The 23,221-nt window shown below is 35.4% G+C and overlaps 1 protein-coding gene across 50 annotated transcripts in view; it reads left to right on the top strand.

Annotated features, from left to right (window-relative positions):
* ABI3BP (ABI family member 3 binding protein) overlaps nt 1-23,221 on the top strand; it is a 161,549-nt gene that overhangs the window by 61,476 nt on the left and 76,852 nt on the right. For 43 of the 50 annotated variants that reach the window (XM_064410698.1, XM_064410709.1, XM_064410708.1 and 40 more), the window contains exons 5-12: nt 4,706-4,890; nt 7,819-7,880; nt 12,756-12,807; nt 13,191-13,253; nt 14,279-14,374; nt 14,674-14,751; nt 19,978-20,058; nt 21,360-21,434. In XM_064410698.1, the coding sequence (XP_064266768.1) occupies nt 4,706-4,890; nt 7,819-7,880; nt 12,756-12,807; nt 13,191-13,253; nt 14,279-14,374; nt 14,674-14,751; nt 19,978-20,058; nt 21,360-21,434 (692 nt within the window). Of the gene's footprint in view, nt 1-679; nt 805-4,705; nt 4,891-7,818; nt 7,881-12,755; nt 12,808-13,190; nt 13,254-14,278; nt 14,375-14,673; nt 14,752-19,977; nt 20,059-21,359; nt 21,435-23,221 lie in introns of those variants that run through there. The other 7 variants (XM_064410679.1, XM_064410732.1, XM_064410731.1 and 4 more) reach the window with 4 other exon arrangements.

A 23,221-nucleotide genomic window follows, 5' to 3' on the forward strand; every position in this document is an offset into this window, starting at 1 on the left:
GAAATCATTGTTCAAACCATTTCTTTTATTGCTTTCTAATATTAATGGATGCTGCACTTCTAATGAAGTCTAATTATAAATAAATAAATACCTGCCATGCTGATAATCTCTTAAAAAATTCTGATTACATTTCTATGAACAAAAAAAAAAGAAAAGAGCTTTATAATCTATTGTCTCTGGCAACACAAAATCACAGAGTTGGAATGTTCTTATATCTCCAAGGCTTAATTGTTTGTTTAGTGTTACATGTGACTAAAATAGTCATGATTAAATTGTTTGGAGTTTTGGTTGGGACCTGGTTCCAAATAAATCCATGGTATTTATACAAACTGACCTAGTCTTGAAATCTCACAAAACCATCTGCCTTACAAGATTTCCAGTATCTAATTGTTTGTGTCTGAATATTTGATCGTGCAAGCATGTTCTGGGAATCTGGCTGAAATGAGATTTGGTTAAAAAATCGAAAAATGACACTGGAATTCTTGGCAAAACAGTATCATTCACACTGATAGATGAAAACTTAATGTCTTGCCTATCCATCCTAGAATTCTACTTCTTTTAACAGTGAATAAGATTTGCTTCATCTCAAAAGCAAAAACCCTCTGTGCTCTTTCTTTAAAATGGTCATTTTTTTAAATTTTTGATTTCTAGTGCAACAAAAAGGCTGTCTCTAAACTGAGCACTGCCTTGTTATGAAAACAAACGTCGTAAGCTGAACATAGAGGGGGAGAAACAACCTTCTGTGTCAGGCTGAGTCTTTTAGATTGACTCTGCAGCTATAGTAATCACTACAGTGGTTAGCCTGTGAGTAATCTTGTGCTCTTGTGGCTTCCTTTAAATTATTAACTTGGTCTTACTTATTTTATTTCTGCCATCACATTTTGTGTACGTCTTATGTAGAGGCAAGCAAAGTAAAAAACATAATCAAAGACACAGAGTTTCAAGAATGTAGACACTAAACATTCTATGATTTTGTGCAAATGTATATGGAGAGAGGTTCTTGATGAACGTAGGCTCTTTATTCCTCTGCTGGTTTTTTTTTCCTTGTTATTACAGAGTTATTTCTGAGTGCAACAAAACCTCTCACCTGCTCATAACACCTTTTGTTTTAAATTGTTGGAGTTTTAGATGTCTAGTAAAAACATTTTTCTACAGTTCCTAGAGTGGTCTAATTGGTGGTTATCTTCAAATGAGTGAAGCATTGCCTGTTAGTGGGAGAGAGGGAGGTACTAACTTTTATGGAGTTTGACAAAAGAGCTCTAATGTTTTATAGAGTGCTAGCTGGCAAAGAAACAGAGTAACCCCTGCAATCATTTGATTAATATTTGTTGTAAATATAAATACAATAGTATTCAATAAACATTTTTCTGATAAAATGTCCCCCGACCGAAACACATAACAAATCAATTAATCAAAATGAAATGTTAAATTAAGTTAAATATTATTGGGTCTTATACCTGCTGAGAATCTAGATTGAAATAATTTCTCACCAAGTGTAGCTGGGTGTGCCACCTCCTTGCATCAAATCGGTATTCACAGGTGGGAATAGCATTCCAAGGAGCATTCCATAGTGTATTACCTGGTAGGACCCTGTGGTGAGCAATCAATTTTTCCTTTTCTTACCTCACAGAGATAATGGAAAGTGTTTTATTTGAGAAACATGTAGTGTAGCTTTCCCTTTAAGCACTCTGTTTCAGTGCTTTCAACTGCCTTATGTTGTTCTGGAGGGGATCTATGAAGATGTTTTGCTGAATGTTTCCAGTTCAGCCAGCTGCACTCATTTTATGCATGTATGTCACTGCCACAAGGGGATTGATAGATGTGAGTGGTGACTGGATCTTACTGCTTATTCATGTCTTCAATTATATGTGTTGACTGTTTGATGTTGTATTTTTGATGAAAGAAAGGTTTGAAAAAGGGAGAAATTGAAATTACAACAGTATTCAATCAGTACAGTGTTCTCAGGCAGACACTGAAATTGCATTTTATTTGGCAGTTTTTTGGTCTGGTTTAACAATGAGTTGTTGTTCTTTGATGACAAAACTTGGCATTTCTGAATTTTTACTCTATAAACAAATGATTACATTACCCCAAAAGCACATGTAGATATTTAGATATTGTTAATAGTCAAATGATTGTGACCTGCAAACTCTTAAATGGAACTTCATTTTTATTGCTTTTTATTGAAATGGTTGAGGAAATTCTGTCATCACAGTCAGTGTTTTTAGTACTCACTATGGCAAGTTTCCTCTGAAATAATTATACCCTTAGTGAAGTTTTTATAGGCTTGGAAATCTTGGAGTTGAGAGCACATTTATTCTGTGCTCTATGTTTCTCTTTCCTTCTAATGGCATAGTTCGGCACAATTATAAAAATCTTCTTTTCAGATTTTATAATAGTCTTGAATTTAAGTCAAAGATGGGGCCTTTTTCTGGTTGTGCATGTGTTCTTAGTATTTTAATTTATATTAGAGTGAAGAAAATTCCGGGTGTGGAGACAGCATTAAAAAGTAGAACATTTTGTCCACTACAAGCAAGAGGGGACAGCCACTTAAAAGCCTATTTGTTATCAGCAAATTTTTAGTGGTTTGTTTTCTCCCCATTTCTGATGCAGCTGTTCTTTTAGATTGTTCAATAACTGAACTGAAACAGTATACTCTCTTTTTTCCATCACATGCAAAGACTTTATTTCTATCCCATTGGATTAAAATAGGTAGGACAAGGTGAGGATAACGATGAAAACCAATGAAAATTTCTCTTTCAGGCAAGGGGAAAAGGTGACTATTTCCACTTGAATTCACATCTGATGTCTGTCTATACTTATTCCAAATCCCCCACCAAAAGACTGTACGGGGTCCAGTAAGAGTCATTTGTGTTGAAGACTGAATTTGTTTATTAAAGTTACATCCTTTGCAAGACAGTGACAGGGAGTTCAAATAAGCTTTTCCTGTTGGTCAATTTCTCTGTGACCACATACAAATAGATTAAGAGGATAAAGAAGAAGAATTTTTCCTTCTTTTGATGTTACCGATAATTGATGTTTTAAAATGTTCTTTGTCAGTTTAACTGACAATTAGGTCCATTTGACATTTGATTAGATCACAGCCCACAGAAGTAAGGAGGCAGTTTATTACTCAGTAGTCCTGGAATTGAGAGAGAATTGACTACTTGTCTACTATTGACTACTTACTGTTTTTTTTCTCACTGTTTTTTTTTTTCCTTTTCAAGTTTTAAGTTAGACTACATCTTGTTTTGAACACAAAGTAGTACAGTTAATGAAGTTATGTGAGTCAACATATATATTGATCTTGGAACCTGGTGAAGTACCTGAATGAGCTGAATTGTAGCTTCTGGCTTACCAGGAGAATCTATATTTTTGGTGCCAAGAAAACAAATTTGACAGTTATGAGATAAAATATGTAAACAAAGTGAACCATTATGTATGGAAATATCTTCCAGGAGTGACACTTTCCTTGTCTTAGGTCGTGTTTTAATAGTGAAGTAGGAATTTCTGTCAACTCAACAGTCGCATTTCATGTAAACTGTACTCTGAAAGGACTCTTCTGTAACTTCAGCAGAAGCAGCTTTATTAATTGACTGTATTCGGTTTGATCCACTAAGTAATTTTAGTCTGGACTTGAAACTTTTTCAGTTTCAGTTTAGAAACCTTTTTTTGGTTGGTTTGGTTTTTTTTAAGGAAGAGATTCCTTTGTCTCTATGTAATTGTCTGTATAATGCCTGTAATAAATCTCACAACCTTGATTTGCAAGCATTAAGTGCGGCAAAATATAATTGGACTGAATTCATCCCATGAGTTACTTATGTTATGTGTAACAATTTTCAGTAATACTTGGATTAAAAGTGGCCAAATCACTCTGAGATTTGCTTTTCCAAGAAAAGAAACATCCATTGCATTTTGGTGGTGATTCAGCACGTATATTGAAAATGAGACTATTTCAGCAGGGGAGTTCTTGCGCTGAAGCTCTCACCATTTCCACTACCTTTTTTTGATTGGTTAACATTGCAGTCATACTTTTTCAGGGTGGTGCTCCTTGACAGAATTGGGCAATTTCTGTAGAAATGTTTCCTAGTTTCACAATCTGTTAGCATTCAACATGTTTTAAACTGCTGGAAGTAATGTCTCGGTTTATTTTTTTGTTTGAAGTGGGGGCAATACATAATGGGATCTCTGAATGAGGAATGTATTAAGCAAACAACAGATATTACTGGTCTTCCCTGGAGAATGGTTTTGGACTTATTTTGAAGGGAACACCTTTCACGGGATGGATATAGATGATTTTGAGAAATCAGTACAGGCTTCTTGACTAGCAGACTCATGATGCAATTGACTGGTTCTGTCATATGTTGGAATTGCAGGAACTGCTTGGACAATGAGCTTACACTTTGTGGTTAAAACCTCACATACAATGGGTGTTTGTGAATAAGGAGTCTGTCCTTTTGCTCTTTGTACAATATTCCTAATGTCATGGTCTATATGATGGGGTACATATATGTGGAATAAATCTGGCTTTTCTGATATTTGGTGACCATAAAGAGGCAGAAATAACAAGAACAATAGAACATTTATTATTATTATTATTATTATTATTATTATTATTATTATTATTACTATTATTTATTATTAATTTTCTCACAAAAAATTTTGTCATGAATTCCTTTACATAGACTGTTTTTTTTCCCCCAAGCAGGTTCTATACAGTTCGCTACAGAGAAAAAGGTAAAGACAAGAAATGGGTTTTTCAGCTCTGCCCAGCTACAGAGACAGTGATTGACAATCTGAAACCAAACACACCTTATGAATTTGGAGTTAAAGACAATGCAGAGGATAGTATTTGGAGCAAGACTTTGAATCATAAGACAGTTCTCTCTAGTAAGTATTTGACAATAGTTAATCAAACAGCTGCTGATTTTGACAGTATGTTTCCTCTATTATGGTATTAATTAGAGTAAGGTACTGATCAAGTTTTTATTGTTTAAATGGCATCCATTATACCCCTAAAAATTCTCTTAAGAATTGCTGAAACTAGAAATATTTTGGTTTTGAAAAGCTGCCACCTAGTCTTCTGAAAGGTGTTCTCTTGTCATTTCAAACAGAGGATCTGCTGCAGGTTGATAGAATTCTAGAGGTGTTTAGTACAGATACACATCAAGTGTTGAGTAGGAATATTTACACTTCTGTCTGGATTCTAAGCTTTTTCTTTAGTCCATGAATAATAAGATGATCAAGTAATGAACTAATCCATCAACCATCATCCAACTAATCCACTGAATTTCTTTTCCATCATGAGTGATGGAAATTATTAGCATTATTTGTATCTTCTTTTACACCTGCATTTACATTGAAGCTGAAGGTCTTCAAGCTAGACAGTGCCTGTCCTGCCTCAATGGGCCCTTTATGACTCCACTCAAAAGACAAATTTGAAGCTAATTTACAGTCAAAGTATTATATGGATCATGTCTGAAGCATGCAGTGTCATGTATGCCTTTTTTTTTTTCATGGAGCAGTGTATAACACCTCTGGCTGGCTGCCATTCATATTTTAAGGTTCTCATCTGAAAGACCAAGACAATACAGGAAAAAGTGATGTCATATTAACCCTTATGAAATCATGTAATGCTGAAAGAATCACTCATATCAGTAGAGGAAATAGGCATCAGTAGAGTTTTCCTCCATGTAATGAGAAGAAGACAGGACTTAACAGATTATCCAATTTGATTTATTTTCCTCAAGTATTTGCATAAAAGTATTTTGAAACATGATGTTGCTCAGAAGATGCTGGAAACTCCTATGCTTAGTATTTTCAGTTTGACTCAAAATATAAAGAATGGGAATTGTCATTAGAGAGCCTTATTCATATGAGATTTCCAGCTGAAATTTAATTTGTACTTCAGTTTTGACTTGTAGGTGAGTTACAGAGCTCAATATACTTGAGGATAAAGGAGGGGAGCAGTATTGTGGCTTGTAACACTGGAAAAACCTTTATACTGCCTAATAAAGTGCTTTGTTGGCCTTAATTATAAAGCACAAAGCTGTAACTTTGAAGCACCTGCCCAGTGTTTTAGCTGTCCAGAATAATGCCATTGCTATTCCATAGTTTAAAGAGGATAATAGTGGTAGCCTTTTCCTATACCTGATTCACAAAAAGCTCTGCTTTGCAGCCTTACACATATCTTACCAAGTGGTTTTTTTTCTGGGTTTTTTCTACATTTCAAACATCTTAAAGTCATCTGTAGAACAAGTGATGATATTTCAACACTTAGAATAAGAGGGAGTGATGAGTGCAAAACGTTTATAGTTTATTACTTGTTCAAGACTGATGAAAACATGACCAAATTTTATCTTTCTATAGAATGTATTTCCAGCTGCTGTTTCTTACAGACATTTTACATTTTTAATAGGTCAGGAAAATTGTTCTTGGAGATCCATTGAGTTTGGTTGAAAGATTACTTCTTCTAAGAGTTCATATTCTATTTACATAAGATTTCTTTTTTTCTGCAGTGTAGACTTGTGTATTCAGTGGATGCTTCTGCAGCAGCTAAGTCCCAGGAGTTTGTAATTACCCTGCATGTCTACATTCTGGTCTACTGATAAAGAACCTTATAATGGGAAAATTGTCAGCACTTTCAAATTCAAGCCTTTCATATTTTTAGTGTATAGCAGGTAGATACAGAAAATGTGGGCAGCAAACAGAGAGTGTATATTTATAATAAATGTACAGCCAGATGCCTGTAAAAAATATCAATCAACACAGACACTTCTTTTCTGTGCTTATTTCTTGGTTTGTATCAAGTTCTTCTCATATAGGAGAAGCATCTCAACCTAAACCAAACATCCTTCACTGTAAATGTTCTTTTTCCCACTGAAGAATATATCAGTTACTAGAAACTGAAAGTTCTTTTACGTGTTCCTGAATTTGTTGAATCCACAGGCCAAATTTTTGTTATATACGAAACATGTTGGGAGGGTTTGGGAGGAGAATCTGCTTTTAATTCATTATTTGAAAACACATGAAAGGCATGGCAAAAGTTCAACAGTTATTGAACTGATTTTTTTCAGAAGAGATTAAAGTAGCTTATTTCAGACTGTCTTGCCGTGATTTTCTCATGAAGTCATTGAGAAACTTCTGTCACTTTTCCCTTGAATTTAGGCCAATAGTAAGTCCTGTTATTTAGAAGTATCAAGTACTTTGAAAGACTTGTTTCCAACTTAAATGTATCTCAATTGATATTTTTTTTAGAGTTGAATTTTTTTTTCTACTTCTCATCTGTTTTGGATGGAATTCGAAAAAAATATGATAACATGTAGCTTGGCTCTTGTTTGCACATCCATTGTTGGAAGGGCAGCAGAAAAGTGTAAAAGTGGAAGATACAGAGAAAGTTTGAAGCAGCATGCTAGAATAGAGTAGGTGCTGAACAAGACTGTTTCTTGATTTAACAGCTGCATCACAAGAAACTTCTAATACTTAGAAACTAAGAGGAAAACTTAAGAGAAAAAAAATCAGAGTTTAAATCTGGGGGTTTGTTGATACACTGAGATAAACAAAACCATAAACAAAACAAGAAGAATACATTTAATTTCCTTGCTGTCAAAATGTGAAGAGAAGGCCTTGAAGATGTATTAATGGATCTCGAGACACAGGACAATAAAAATTTTCCATGATGTGTTTTTATACAGGCTTTTAATTAAGACTTCTAACTTTCTGAGCTGACAAATAAAAGGTGAATAAACTTGGTTTGCTTTCCTTTGGACAAAACAAAAAATTAATTCTGTGAATTTATTTTTCTTTTTGTCAAAACAGGTAAAAAAGTAAATGGACAACTCCAGAATATGTATAAGTTGGTACCCAATTCCCAAACACAGGTATGCAAAACAGTCTCTTTTTTTACCTGATGCATGTTTCATATGATCAAATTTTTTATTCTCTGTTATTGTTCCATGAGAAAGAAATTATCAAGGCCACCAACTGCTAATATAGAAAACAATCTGTTAAATGCACTGTATGGAAAATATTTCAATGTGGTGATGGACAAAATAATTGAGAACTGTAACTGAGCTGATTACATACACTTTTTCCAACCTACCCAAGATAAATCTGAGGGTTTCCATTTGTATCTTCAAAATCTAGAAGTTGCTTATTCCTTTGCAGTAGTCAGGTTTGTTAAACTGTGATATTTGTTGTGATCAGTTAACTTTGGGATAACTTGGTAATGTGATTTTATAGAGTAATTGTGTATATACTCAGGTCTTCTAAATTAGTCATCCCACTGAATTCACTGATAGTTCCCATATGTGAAGCAAGTGTTTGCAGAACCAGAGGAAGCTGGAAAGGGCAATTTAATTAAGTTTGCTAGGCTGTCCATTAAATCCTTTTATGTGGCATGGTAGAATTTTTACCATTTCATTTAAAAAAATTGATTTTTATAAATAAAGATTTTTTTTCCCCTTACTTGACATTTTCCATAAACATTCTCAAACAAGCATGGATGGATGGATTTAATTTGTTTATGGATTCATGTACCCAGATTTTTTTTTTCTTCAAAGACCTGAAGCATAAATGAAAGCTCTCTAAATCAAACCAGCTAGTGAGTTTTAATACAGTGAAAAATAGACATTTAAGTCATAGATTCTGTGCATTACCAGTTCTACTATGAGATTAAATTGGTTCATTTATATTTCCTTTCCTTATTTTTTCATCTAAGTGCAATTTTCAGCATCTAATCTTCTGGAGGATTTTTTTGTCTGCTTCTTTTTAGGTTACTCTCCCTGAGTAACCTACTATCCCTAGTTCTTGGGATAACTTCCCAAGAAAAGTTGTAGAAATCCCTCTTACTGGGATGAGGGTTAACTCATGAGTGTTAATTATTACAAAAGAATAGCCCATTCTTCACAATTCTCTTCTGTCTGAGATTTTCCAAATGTTTTCATGGTAGGAAGTGGTAATGCATGTTTTCTCATTGTTTGTTTTTAATATTTCAGAATATTATAAATACTCTGTAATTATCAGACCTGGAATTCCTTCAGGAATCAAATCAAAACTCATTAAATAAATTTTCTTCTAGGAATAATTAGGTATGCACAGAATCATTGAATCATGACGTTAGAAAAGATCTTCAAGTTTCTCTCAAGTTCAACTGCTAACCCAGCACCACCATCGTGTTTATCATTAAATCATGTCCTCAAGTGCTGTATCCATGTATTTTTTAACACTTCCAGGCATGATGATTCCTGGGCAGTCATTTCCAATGCTTGACACCCCTTTCTGTGAAAATGAATTTTCCTAATATCTGATCTAAACCTCCCCAGTGCAACTTGAGGCCGTGTCCATTCATTTAGGGCAGCAATACTTCAATAATTGCATTACATACAGAGTTAGATCAGTGGAATGCTTATTGGAAATATGTCTTGAGTTCACAAGAAAAGGTTTTATTTGTGATAGTATAAGTCCAGTTGACTAGATATTCAGGGGGGTGCTCATTTCATTATGTTGATGAAGTCAACTTAACTGTTCTTCCCCTTGGTCCCACGAGTGTCTTTAAAGTTGCACAGCCCCAGATGAGGGAGTTCATCCTGGACTATGGAGTGCAAGCTGAGTTCCTTTGCTCCACTTAGCAAACCCTGTGTGCCAGAACCCTGACTGTTGTGCTACTTCTGTGCAAGTAGGGAATCTATTTATACAGGAGAAGTCCTGAGAAAATGAGCTAAAACAGTTCTCCAAATATTTGCATGGCTCAAGTATGAAAGGAGGACTAGAGCCAACCTCTAGTCTTTTTTGTGATCTTCACAGGGCTCAGCTCCAGAGTAGGACTACTTTATCACCCTTCACAGAAATATCATGAAAACATACCATAGATTATTCTAAATGTCCTCTTATCATTCTTGCTTTAGTGGTGCAAAAAGCAGATAGTTTACATTGTTCCTTCAGTTTCCACAGCACTAGGTGGGGTATGTTTCAGTGGTGTGATCAGATCATTGATGCAAAGCCAGAATGAGTGTTATTTAGGCCAAGTTTGTTTGTGCTTTATTTTGTTCCACAGACACAACTGACTCATATCAACATGGTCCTAACTCTTCTCTGTAAGGACATTTTTAAAGGCTGTTTATTAAAAACGTTACCAACCCATCTAGTCATTCTGCCCTTTCAACATCAGTCAAATATCATCTTGTGTTTCTTTTGGCAGTTTCTTCCTTTAAGTTTGTCTAAGCTCCCAGGGCTGTGTGAGCAGCAACCAAGGAGAGGTTGGAAGAAAAGGGGTGTTCTAGAAATGGTCATTCTTCTTCCCTTCATAAACAATGACTAGTGGTAGGGCGGAAAAAAATGCAGTAGAAATTTATTTCCTCTTCTTTCTGGTTAAGTTCCTCTAGTTTCATAATGTTGGCCTGGAAGGTGGGGTCCTCCCCAGTTTTCCAGCCAAAAAGGACTCTTAGCTTCTACCATTTGTTAAACTCTAGAAAGAAACATTCCTGCTCTTCCAAACCTTATTTAGTCCAGTCTGACCATGGTTCCTCCTTGAGGAGTCTCTTATGTGCATGCCAGTCAGTTTTGGCTTTTTGAGGTATCACAATACAACACAGAAAGAAAGAAAGAACAAGCCTCTTAAGGTAATGTTACCATGTGCTGTTTCATAAAATGTTTGAGATTAGCAGTCCTGTAAGAATATGCTGTATGTATAGGGTAAGAAGTGAGATGCCTGACCTATGGTATAATTTACATCTCTCATTTTCCTCTGAAAATCAGGAATATATTATTTGCCATCTTCTTTCATGATGACAGCAGTTGTTTAAATAACTGATGTTCGTAATACCTATATGTTTTATATTCCCTATCTGAAAAATATGATTGATAGTGCCATTCCTACAGATGATGGGCTGACATTTCCAAAACAGTTTGTATAAGTAGTAAATATTACTAGGACTATCTAAATTAGTCACTTTGTGGAAACTGAAAAGAAAGCTTTGACAGCATGGATAGATTTCAAGTGCAGCAGTTACAGATTTGTGCAGATGAGCAGTCAATTATAGCAGCTGGAGAATGTGGATTTCATTCAGTTATTCATTCCTGAGATAAAAAACTACATTTTTAATTTATTTAAATGTATTTTGAGTTGTTATATTGCTATCATTGTAGACATCCATTATTAGTCAACAAAGAAAGAATGCTCTTGTCAATATAAGAACTGTTTACTAGTAAAAAAGGCTGATAGAAATTATGATTAGAAGTTCTACAGTAGAGGTTACACAAGCACTTACTACAACTTCAGAGCTGTGTATTTTATTGTAAGGCTGCTGAGGAGAAATGCAATAAAATGAATGCCTTCTTCTAACATATGCATTCCATCCCATTTGTTAGTCACATGAATAGGAGGGCTACTTCAAAAGCAGATAATCTGTAACACAATTTTTTTCACTAGAAAACAAAATGGAAATGTAAAAAAGGAAAAATAAAAAAGGAAGATTATTTTAATCTTCATATAATGACAGTGATTGAGCCATGTTCACACCAATGCAAAACTGTTATTAGGTAGCAACAGGAACCATAAAGTTGCCTTCATCCATTTCCCCAAGGAAAGGTCCATCTCACTTGTGGAGATTGGCCTTTTTTCCAGCTTCTTAAACTTTTTTATGTGTTTAATGTGTACCCAACCATTGTTTTTAAAGCTTTTCAGACTTATTTAGAATAGAACAAAAATAGCTATCCTTGGGTAAATGATTAGCACTTTGTCATCAAATGTGACTTCTCATGCAAGTAAGTGTTCTTTCACATGAAGTAAGCCAGATGTCATAAAGTGCAAAATTAACATTATCTGATTCTGATTTCAGCAGAATGTATTTAGCATGGAAGATGATTGTCAGAGTTTTCTTTCTTGTAACTCAAGTATAACTAAAACAATCCCCTTTTAATGTATGTAGCATTTTTATGTCATTAACATTACAGTCTACCTTCTCTCATAACTTGAGTGTATTATTAAGCTTTCAGAATTTGTTCATAATTCTTATCTTTGTTGTCAACTGTTTTGTTTTATTAACTGTGGGGTCCATTCATGTATTTCTTATTTTTTTTATGGTATTAGTATAATTTGATATTCACATTTAGGCAAGATGTTGTCTGGGTCAAAGAGGTATGAACAGTATAAGAGTCCAAGTATTTAGCATAAAAATGTAAGAGTCATGTGGGTGGCTGGCCACTTGTGCTTTGGAAACAACTCCACTAAATACAATTTTTCTGAGCTAATCTACTTTAATCAGGCTATGCACCCAAGAGTGCTGATGGTTTACAAATGTGCACCTGGTTCTGGAATAGTCTATGTTCTAAATATAGTGTTCCTGAGAGTACATTTGTGTCCTGTGACCAAATTGTAATTTCATATGTTTCACACGTTTTGCTATAGTTAAATTTCAGCTTTTCTTCAGCATTCTGGACTACTCCCCAGGGGGTGCTCCAGAGATCCTTAAGAGAAAAAAGAATTGGGGTTTCCTAAGCTGTCAACTACTGTGGTTTTATTGAGCAAAACATCTCAAGCTGATAGAAAAAGATCAAAATGCGATATTACAACATTAGCCCGTGGGAACTGAAGCAATAGCACAACCATCAGGGACCAGGGCCAGAGCCATATCCAGTGTTAACTTGGGACAGGCGTGGTATTGGATTAGAACCCTCTATTTTTATTACTCAGTTCAATTACTATTATGGCAGTTCTCCCAAGGCGCTACTTTTATCCATTTCTTCTCTTTTTTCAGATTATACTGAGTGATAATAAGAAATTGGTCCCTGTCACAATAATCAAACAAAGTAAGTTTGTGCATTTTTAAAAATGTATTTTTATACTATGCAAGAGTAACTTGAGACTAAAATGTGTGTCAGGGCATTGGGATGTCCTGCAGCTGGCCCTATAATAACATAAGCACAGAATGTCAGTTTCACCACAATTAATATGCCAGGGGAAAGAGATGCACAATTAGGAGACGATGTAGAGGAAACAGAGTTTACAGTCTCTTAAACTGAATGTAAATACAGAAAGGATTAAGGATGCAGATGGCATGCTCATCTGCAAATATTGAGGAAAGGGTTTTAGAATGCTGAGGTTTGTTTCAGGTTTGGTTTTGCTTCCAATTTCAGTTTTGTTGTTGTTGTTGTTTTAATTAGCTTCTAATATCCCTGTGTTGTCTCCACAGTTATTCAAAATCGGACACAGTCAAAAGCACCAGATAGTTCTTCTCTCCCAGGAGCAATATTAGGTGACTAGAAGATATTTTTATTATTTCTCTTAACCCCCGGTTGAAACTTAGAATTGTACAAATGCTTTTAATTTTCCTGATCTTAATTGTTTTTCCTTGCATATCAAAGGGTATTTTACAGCTGGTGCAGACAATATCTGTTACATTTTATGGTGGTACAGATGGTTCAAGAATGTTGTTGCTTAAGTGAAGTAGAATCATTTCATTGCCGTTGTATTTAAAAGAAGACACTGTCACTGTTTAAGCCAAGGAGTTCTTTCACACTTCAGTTGAAGTTCTATGGCAAAGATCTTGTTGAGATGAGGGATTGTTCTTACTGGGCTTTTAAGGTAGCACTGTAACATCACATCTACGGTCACAAACCTGATATGTTAAACTACAGAAGTCTTGCAATTAGAATTTAATGTTAGATCTCGGGCATTACTGTTTCCCTCCAAGCCATTCAGTTTCATGTTTTATGTTTTTGTTTCACCTATAAGAATATGCAATATTGGCTTAGAACACTAAACCAGGGGAAAGTCTGTCATACAGTGTGGTGAACTACTGGTCTGCCTGAAATTTCCATGAAAGGCTTACTGCACCATGTACCTTGTGACCAATTTATTCCTGGATTAATTATTTATTCCTTTATATATTTGCTATGACTGCATAACTTTGGCTGAAGTTTTTTTGGTGTGAGTTTCAGTGAATTGATGTGAGTCAAACCCACACATACTAACCCAGTCTAGTTAGTCTTGGCTCACCAAACAGAATCTATCAGTGATGCTGCAGTATTCCAGAGTTGTGTGTTCCAGTGTCAAATGGTTTCTAACTCTGATAAATCATGAGATGGTGGTGATAGAAGGAGTGGTATAAAAGGGAAATAGCACCAAATAGGAGAGATTATTAGACAATAGAAGAAAATAATTTTCCAGATATTCAGACTGAGCTCCCAGTGGTTCAGTAGTAGTTACTCACATATCTCAGAGAGCAGACTGTTTGCTTTCATGACTTCTGGAATTAATGGCATGCATCTTTCTCTGCAGTGCACCTTATTGTTCCCGGCCTCAATGAAAGTCAGCAGAAACTTCCTCCTCTCCTGACAATAGATGACATACCTCAAGCATCCAGGAAAAAACTGGGTAAGCAGAAGTGCTAAACAAATGAGAAATGCTGAAAAATATTTTGCACTGTAAAAATAATGATTCCTAAGTCATTTTATTTTTAAAGTATCTTTTAATGAACAAACCCAAAAGCGCATGTGTTTAACATAGCTTGGAGTGATTGTGCAGTGGAAGCTCATTGGGTCCTAAAGGTACTCAGCTGTCCACATTTATCCACGTTGGCTTACTTAGTCAAACTAAAGTGGGACAGAAATAAATCTGTGGTAAAAGAGAGCAGATATATCTTTGTAATTACTCTCTAATGTCTGTTCTTTTAGCTAAGAATGAAACTGGAGTATGGCCTGCTGAATCCAAAACACCAGAAGTTCAAGAAATCTCCCCACAGTCCCTTCCAGGTAATGAAAATTCTGTTTTTAGAAACTCTGTAGAATTTCTTTGCCAAATACATAAACTAAAATGAAACCCAACTTTGTGCTCTACAGTTAAAATAGTAGTTGGAAAACAGGAGGATAGTGGCAGAGTTAGCAAGGAGTGGTAATGTGGATAAAAATCTGAATCTAATTTTGGATGAAAGTTTCAGGTGATATAATTATTAGGTTTATAAAACTACTTAGAATTAGAACCATACTTTGTGGCATGATGGATGCCTTGAAATTTGAAAAATGGCAAAGTGAGTGTTTTTGTGTAACACCGAATAATTTATGAATTTGTATGAAAAATACAGTCATATATTTTAACATGTTCAGTCTGGGAGCGGGGGAGGAAAGGATCGGAAAGAGCTGAATTGTTCAGAGTCAAATGATGAAGATCACTTATCACCCACTTTACTGACCCACATTTCATAATTGTTTAAGAAGGAATATGCCTATCTTCATTTTCTCTAGTCTGACTCTAATCCTATAACTGAGTTTAAGTCTTGGTTCTGCTGTCACAAGAGACAATAGCTGGCTTCTGCCAACTTCTTTGCTGAAAGGAAGAAGGGATGCCTGAACAGTGGCAAGAATTTAAAACTAAAAAGCAATTTGAGGAAACAATGACCGAAGGTTTGCTTTGGTCTGGTTTAGACATATTATGTGATCTTGCTGGCATTACTGTCTTCTGTCTGTCAAGTCTTTCCTGGCTGGATGAAGTAGTGTAGCATGTGGTTTCTTTGACATCACACGACTCAGACAGATACTGCCCTTAAATATGATTGTGTTTATTGTATTCCTTAAGTATATTAAAAAATGCTATGCTCAACTTCATCATAGCACCTTAGTCTTAAAAAAAAACCAAAGCAGAATAAAAAGCCCTTCAAAAATGCATAGGACATTAAAAAGGTGTAAAGAAATGCAGCAATATCATGTAATCATTGATAGCAATCTTTCAGACTGACTGATCCATATTTTTTTCTTCTGTGAAAATGTTAGAACTTTATTTTCTACTCAATAGATATATTTTCCAAATTTTACTTTAAACCATTCCTTCCTGTCTGCAAAACCTTCATAAGGATGGCTCTTTTCTGTTCATCCTAAATATTAAGAGGGAAAACATTGATGCCTCTTCACAAGAATTTATTATCAAAGGACACATTGAAAATGTGTGGATCCTTTTCAGAGAGCTGTAAGGAGTCTTTTTAGGTTGTTTGATTGGTTTGTTTTCTCTTACAGTTCAAGGTCTCTTGTGGAATTAAATTTTTTTACTATGTTACTAGATTATTTACCTTAAGTAACTTCTGTTTAAGAACTGGCAATCTGAAAATGTATTTTCTAGAACTTTGCCATTTTTTGTAAAAGTGAGAACTGAATACATTTGTATGGTTCATTCTCTGTCAGAATCCATATCCTCAAATCTCAGCCCTCAAGCTTACATTCATCTAATCAAAAGGTGTCATTCCTTGTTGATGGAATGTATTGGTTAGTCAGCTAAAGGGTGTGAAATGTGGCAGCTGGGGAGATTAATTTCAATTTCCTTCCCTTCCCTTCCCTTCCCTTCCCTTCCCTTCCCTTCCCTTCCCTTCCCTTCCCTTCCCTTCCCTTCCCTTCCCTTCCCTTCCCTTCCCTTCCCTTCCCTTCCCTTCCCTTCCCTTCCCTTCCCTTCCCTTCCCTTCCCTTCCCTTCCCTTCCCTTCCCTTCCCTTCCCTTCCCTTCCCTTCCCTTCCCTTTCCATTCCATTCCATTCCATTCCATTATATTTATGTACCAACATGTAGAATTTCTAACCATAAACAGTGCCGTGTCTAGACACAGCACAGAATTGGGTGTTTATGAAGTTGGAGAAGTTTTCATTACTCTGGTAATAATTGGCAAATACTCTCTTTCCTTGTAACAATTTATTGATATTTTTTTACAACTAAAACCATTCTTATTGCTCTCACACAGATAGTTCCTTACTGAAATATTTAGAATAATTTTCATCTTCCATTTCAAGCTTCCTTTGTGGTTTTGCTTCCATGCCTTTCCTTCCTGTGGTGACCATTCCTTTCAGATATTATTTGTTGATTTCTTTCAAATATTATTTGTTGAGCTCAGCACCAGTGCCTCATGTTAAAGTAAGAGTATGTCACACTCCATTGTGATTATGGTATTTCAGTTAAAGAGAAAAAAAAAAAGGAAGTCAGGAAACAGGGAAGTGAAAATAAATCCTTTAAAAGAAAAAATGTTCTTCAAGTGTAATTCTGTCTTGCCATGGAATATGGAAAAATAACTTGTCTGGCTAAAATGCTGAAGTATTCTTTTGTGAGTAACTTAGGTGAGAGATCTGAGCACCAACCCTTTGCAAGGGTTGCATTTAAACAGTTTAGTATATAGACATGATTAATTGAGTTTAGCAACAGGATATACTTCATTATATTTAATTCAGACATTGCTGATTTGAAAAATCATACTGGATTCTTTGAGTAAGGCATAATAATTATTTGCTGTGGAAGGTTTAAGGACTGGTGCCAGACTGGCAAGAGCACAGTGATTTAGCAGGAGCTCTGTGCTGTAGCAGCTGTTGTGTCATCAGCCACGCTAGAAGGGAAGAAGGGAGCTCCAAGAATTTCAGCAAGCAGTCTATCTGAAAGGCTCTGTGGGCTGGGCTGCTCTTGTATTCCACTGGCTCTTCATCAAAGGGTGTGTTCTGTGATGTGACACAGTTTAGTAACTTTTTTTCATCTATTTGTCTACCAGGCATCCCATAATTTTCTTCATTTCAACCCTCCCCTCCCTTGGCATGCATTTCCATGGAAAGACTTGTTAGTAAGCGCTTTCATTCTTTGTTTTTCCAGGCTTGTTACAATATTTTCCATACAGGACTAATTTATTCATAACACAACAGCTCAAATCTCTAGTGATTTCCTCAATCTTTGAATTGTTGTCTAATATACCTCAAACTACTGCTAAAACTTTTTTTTTCTCTGCTAAATGTGTCTTTCTATTAACTTCACAGAGAAATTGGAGCTCAGCAACCCTTAGAAATACACATTAGAGCACATTAGTCTGGGACATGAAAGAACTAGTTTCTCCTTTTTTTTTTTTTTTAAGCAAAAAAAGAAAGCTAGTTATTTATGTCAGGGGTTATACTACAAATTTAGTGAATTAGATTTGTGAAATACGGAATAGGCTTGAAATGAAAAGTGCCACCTGTGACTCCATTAACCAGGGTTAATGCTCAGTTGAAATAACTCCTTTGCTGCCACCTCTCCCAAGTTCTGCTCCTCCTGTCCTCCTCCTGCCCTCTGAAGAGCTCCCCTTGTGCTCACAGGGTATATCAGGAATGAGATGAATATTTTCATCATAATGTCTTTCACCATCATGAAGATGAAAATCAGAGGAAACAGTTTAAGAAGCATTGCCTGGGTGCATTCTTGCTGTATTCCATGCTGTGATGATAAAATAACTTGGCTGTGTTGATGCTTTACTTTACAGACAGCCTTGAACCACTTCAACAGGCCTAGCTTACCTGCTGCCCTGGAATACTCAGAGGCATTTCTCTTTTCTCTAATTTAGCTTTCAGAGCCTAAACTTTCTTCTTCCTGTATCTTCTTTTTAACAAAAATGTCCGTCATTCCTACGATGTTTTGTGCAAAACTGAGGCCTTGGTTTCTTTTGTTCTAATTCTAGGCATGTTTTATCTTGCTCAGCTTGCTCAGCAAAGACGCATTTCATCTGAGTGTAAACCCTCTGACTTCTAAAAAAGAAAAAAAATTCAAAATATCATGAGTTGTGTATTTGCTTGTATTTGGGGTTTTTTTTCATTATTGCACCTCACCAACAAGAAATGTTAGATTTTGAACTGCTCCTGAGGTACAGGTAGTTAGTTGTTCCTTCAGTATTTCTTATGAGTGAATTCTCTCCCACAAGTTTCATAGAGAGAAATGCTCTGCCTTCTGTGGACAATGAACTCGTCCTTGCACTGATGGCAGTGACAGCACTGTGACTGGCTTAGAAGATGAATTGAGCCATAACAAATGGCATCTGTAAAGGCTTCAGACTATGTGGCACATACTCCAAACTAGAAAATAGTGTAATTGTTGTAACCATAATATCATCCAAATCCTAATATTTAAAAGTGGGAAACAGCACATTTTATTTTCACTAAATGAAATAAGAAGCTTATAAACCTCCATGATCAGCTCTTGCTTGAACTGTGTTAAGTAGATTGTGGAAAAAGCTTGGAGAGCATGCAGGAAAAACCACAATGTCTTCTAATGTGTCTCAAAAAGAAAGTGATCTTTTATTAAATTAATACTAAACTTAGTGCTATATTAATACCTACCATCAATATTAAAGATCTCTTCCAAGTAGCTACATGCACTAAATACTGTGCAATTTGCTCTGTGGAGGGCATTAATGTGCTTGTGGCATTCAAGGCTGAGACCTTACCATTCTGTGTTCCATACCCATAGGCCTTGGCATTTTACAGTCTTAGATGACCAATTCTGAGTGCTGCATGACTGATTAAACACCTCTGGGATCTCCAGCAAGATGCAGAGGAAAGAAGTGACCTTGACTTACTATTAGCATTAATTGTTACGTGAAACAGCTTGCAGAGTATATTAAAATCTGGCCAGCAATTCAGTTTAGGTGCATTTAATTGCTGTTTAATAAACTGCCTCTGTGTTACTCTAAAACTATACAGTTAGAAGAATGAATGGAAATAAAAACCTATTCTATAACCTAACAAGTTATATAATTACTAGAAAATTGAAAGATCTGGGATATTACAAGTGAGTATTTATTATGTTCCTGAAAATGTTTATATTAGAAGTATTAAAAACCATTCAGAATAACAGGGAAAATATTTGTAAATATTTTGTGTAAATTACTTTGTGATGTAATGGATCTTGTTTATAACCTCTTATAATGAATTTAAGAGGCTGTAACAGAAGTACAGTGTGAATTTCTGACCTTACCTTTGCTGTTCATGACTTTTATTTTCTTTTGCTAATATAAAATTCCAGCAAAATAAATACAAAGCATCATATAATTTCATATCTGAAAACAAAAGTAAATATTAATCACGATGAAGTTGAGCTGCTGTAGAAAACATTCTAATCATGTGGTATGAAATGGTGACAAGAAAAGCATCAGTTTTTGTGTCGTAAATCAAGAGAAGTTCAGGGGGATTTTAAATGACATTAAGCTTCTTTCTTTTAGCTCAGGCTGAGAAAACACACGGACCTGAAGATTTTAGACCGACACCTAAACCCAAATTGGTTCCAACTCAAAATATACTGGGTAACTAATTTTTCTGGTTTTTACATTCTTTCTGCATTAAACACTTTTTTACCTTCAGCAGAATTTTTCTTCTACTTGCTGCATCCTCTTTGTGTTGGCTCCAAAGGAAGTCCTGATTAAAATATTCTGGTTTCTTTTGTGGTTCCAGTGACTAATACTGGGATGAATTGTAAAGCAGGGTGCACCTAGCTCTGGCTGAACTGTGACTTTCACAGATTTCACTGAATGATTCAATTTGATTTTTGAATTTAATGCTTTCTATCTATGTGATCTGCATGTTTGACATAACATAAAATTTCCATCTGTAAAATTTACCTCGGTGATAGAATTTAAATAATTACCTCCTTGATTTTCCTCTGATTACAGATTCATTTAGGTAACACCAAGAGCAATGAGTAAGAACAATTTTATATAACATGTGATGGGATATAACTGCATTTGCCTTGAAGGAAAGAGAAGCTCTACTGATTTTTCAAATTTTTTTATCTCAATGTTGTATGGTTAGTTTTGTGTAATACTTATTTCATTCTGTTATTCAGAATTTTAAATTCTCTAATGTTGATTTTATTGCTTGTGTTTTCTTCCCTAAGCCATGCAAAATTATGAGGACAAATCTAAACTTGAAGTTGTATTTAATTCTATTTTTTTTTTAAACTTCACTTAGATTTTTCTATAGCACAGCTAGCCTGCATTCAGGAGGATACATGATAAAGGGAAGGACGAGGAATGTTTGCAGGACTGAAATGCCGATCTTCCCATGAAGAGGACTGCTAATGCTTCTCAATAAATGCATTCTACACAATCCTGTGAATTCACATTAATATCTTACTTGCACTTTTTTTCTTTTTTCATTTAAATTTGACAGCAGATTTCCAGAATTTACTGAAGTGAAACCAGCAATCTAATTTCATTTTCATTTCTAATTGCCTTTTTTTTAACCATACCCAGCGTTCCTTGGTTTTGCTATGTTTCAAATATTAAAATAGGAAAACTAATCAAGATGGATCATTGATTAATTTTAAACTAGGTTCTTATAGTTACTGACAGATGTTCATTGTAAAATTCCCATTATTGATGGATCTTTGCTTAACAATTAGGGAAAAAAGGACTTCCTTCATATTCCTCGTACCTTTTTAAGTGACAATTTATGTTGGTTTTTGTCTAGGTTGGAACTACTTTTTCTTTTTTTATTAATTCTCATTTTTTTCAGGAGTGAGTGGTCCAGAAGCCAAATACAAATCCATGTTGTGCCTTGTATTATTCTAAATCAAGAGACATTTTGGTTCTTTTTCTTATCATAGCTTCTAACGAAATACAGCTACTTCCTTCTGGATCCAGAATCCCTGATGCTCCAAAAAGTCCATTGACAGAACATGGTAATTACTTTCTTTGTAAATATGAGTAAAAACTTTACTGAAAAATTATCTTCACAAAGCTTGCTCCAATAAGAGAAGTAATGTAATTAAAACAGTAACACACAGTTGTCTTATATTGTGCCCTTTTTGTGGTGTGGTGTACACCCCTTCATTACATAATTGGACCCTAGCTCAGTGCTTTGATGCTTGTGTTGGTGATGAGTGGGGATATTTCAGCAAGTTATGAGCATCTGGAGTCCTGTGCTGGGAAGAATATGATGTTTGATGCTTTCTTCCTCCTCCTTTCTTTCTTCTGCTGGGAGACATCTCAGATGTGAGCTCACTGCACAGGGGACCATTTGTGTGTGGTATATATTATTTCTGTGTCCTTGTTGTTACCCTAAACTAATTTTTGTCCAGTTCCAAGTGTGCAGTTTTTACAACTGATGTTATTGAGCTGTCTGTGGCAGGGGGTGTCCAGTGCCAACCTTAGTCCCACCTCTCACCACCTCGTGCCTCTGCTCCTCTACATTGTACTCTGTGTTTCTCGAGACCTCTGATTTCATAACAGTCCCGTATTTTCTCTGTGTTTGTGTTAAAATAGCTCATTCTACCAGAACTATTGCTTGTTGCTGCTTTCAGTATTAACAGATATTACACTAGTTACCTGGAGGGCCCTTGAATCAGATGCATTTCTATGTCATTAAGCATAAGTCAAGAAGTTATTATAGAATAGTGCTGGCTTATTAGGACTGCATACTTTTGCTTAATCTAGTCTGCAAAATTTAAATATAATTTCCAGGAACACCTCTTAGTTCTTGAAATGCATATTTGAAGTAGATTCTCAAGAACATGAAAATAATCTTCATAATCTGTTCTTCATTTGATAGATATTTTTGACAGCTCTTTTCCAGATATGTTTGAGGGGATGGAAAGAGACATCTGGTTAAATCCAATTACAAGCAGCACTGGAAAAAGAGACACACAATTATTTAAGAGCCTATTTGCTATAAATGTAGCTGAAAAACTCAAAATTGTTAGGGATGTGAAGTATTTTTTCTTTCTATAAAAAAGAAATAATAATCTAATCCCATGTTGGTCTCAGTGTTAAAGGTGGAATAATAGCAACATTTGAGGAAAAAAATAAGTGTTTTCATTCAAGCATTTATTATGGTTTTGTTCTCATGTCCTCCCTTCCCTTTGAATAGTTTCACTTGGTAAAAGTAGGATTTCAATATGTGAGGCTAGGCCTAGCCATTGGGTCAAAGGGAGCATCTGTGCTCTCCATGAAATCACTGTTGAGGACAAAGATATTCTGTGAGAGTCAGGGCATGGTTATACAGAGGAGATTTCTCTGCACTGTGTCTCTGCATGCCTTGATCACCTGCTGTCATAAAACCAGCAAAGAAAGCAAAATTTAATTTATGAAGTTCAACTGCGTGTGACCTGTATTCTGCCCTAGTTCCCCTGAAGAACTTTTTTCTTTATTTTTCTATCTGGATTGTGCCAGAGGGAGATTTCTCCTTTGTTTTGTAAACTTCCTGTGTGGTCAGTATATTTTGGATTCAAATGTTTTTGAAAAGATAGCTTTGTGAACATGCCTTCAGTGTTCTGAAGCCTTTGGGAGATCTCTTCCAGTTCTTGCTGGGTGTAAAAGGATCAATAGAAGCTTTTGCCAAAAGCTGTGAATCATACGGCTTTTGTTGGCAGCATTTTCTTCTCCAGAAATATAGAATAGAATGGTTCCATTTACAAGGGACCTACAGTGATCATCTGGTCCAGCTGCTGAGTCCGACTACATCAGGATA

The sequence above is a fragment of the Passer domesticus genome, chromosome 2 (genome assembly GCF_036417665.1).
Source record: "Passer domesticus isolate bPasDom1 chromosome 2, bPasDom1.hap1, whole genome shotgun sequence".
Taxonomy (NCBI): Eukaryota; Metazoa; Chordata; class Aves; order Passeriformes; family Passeridae; genus Passer; species Passer domesticus.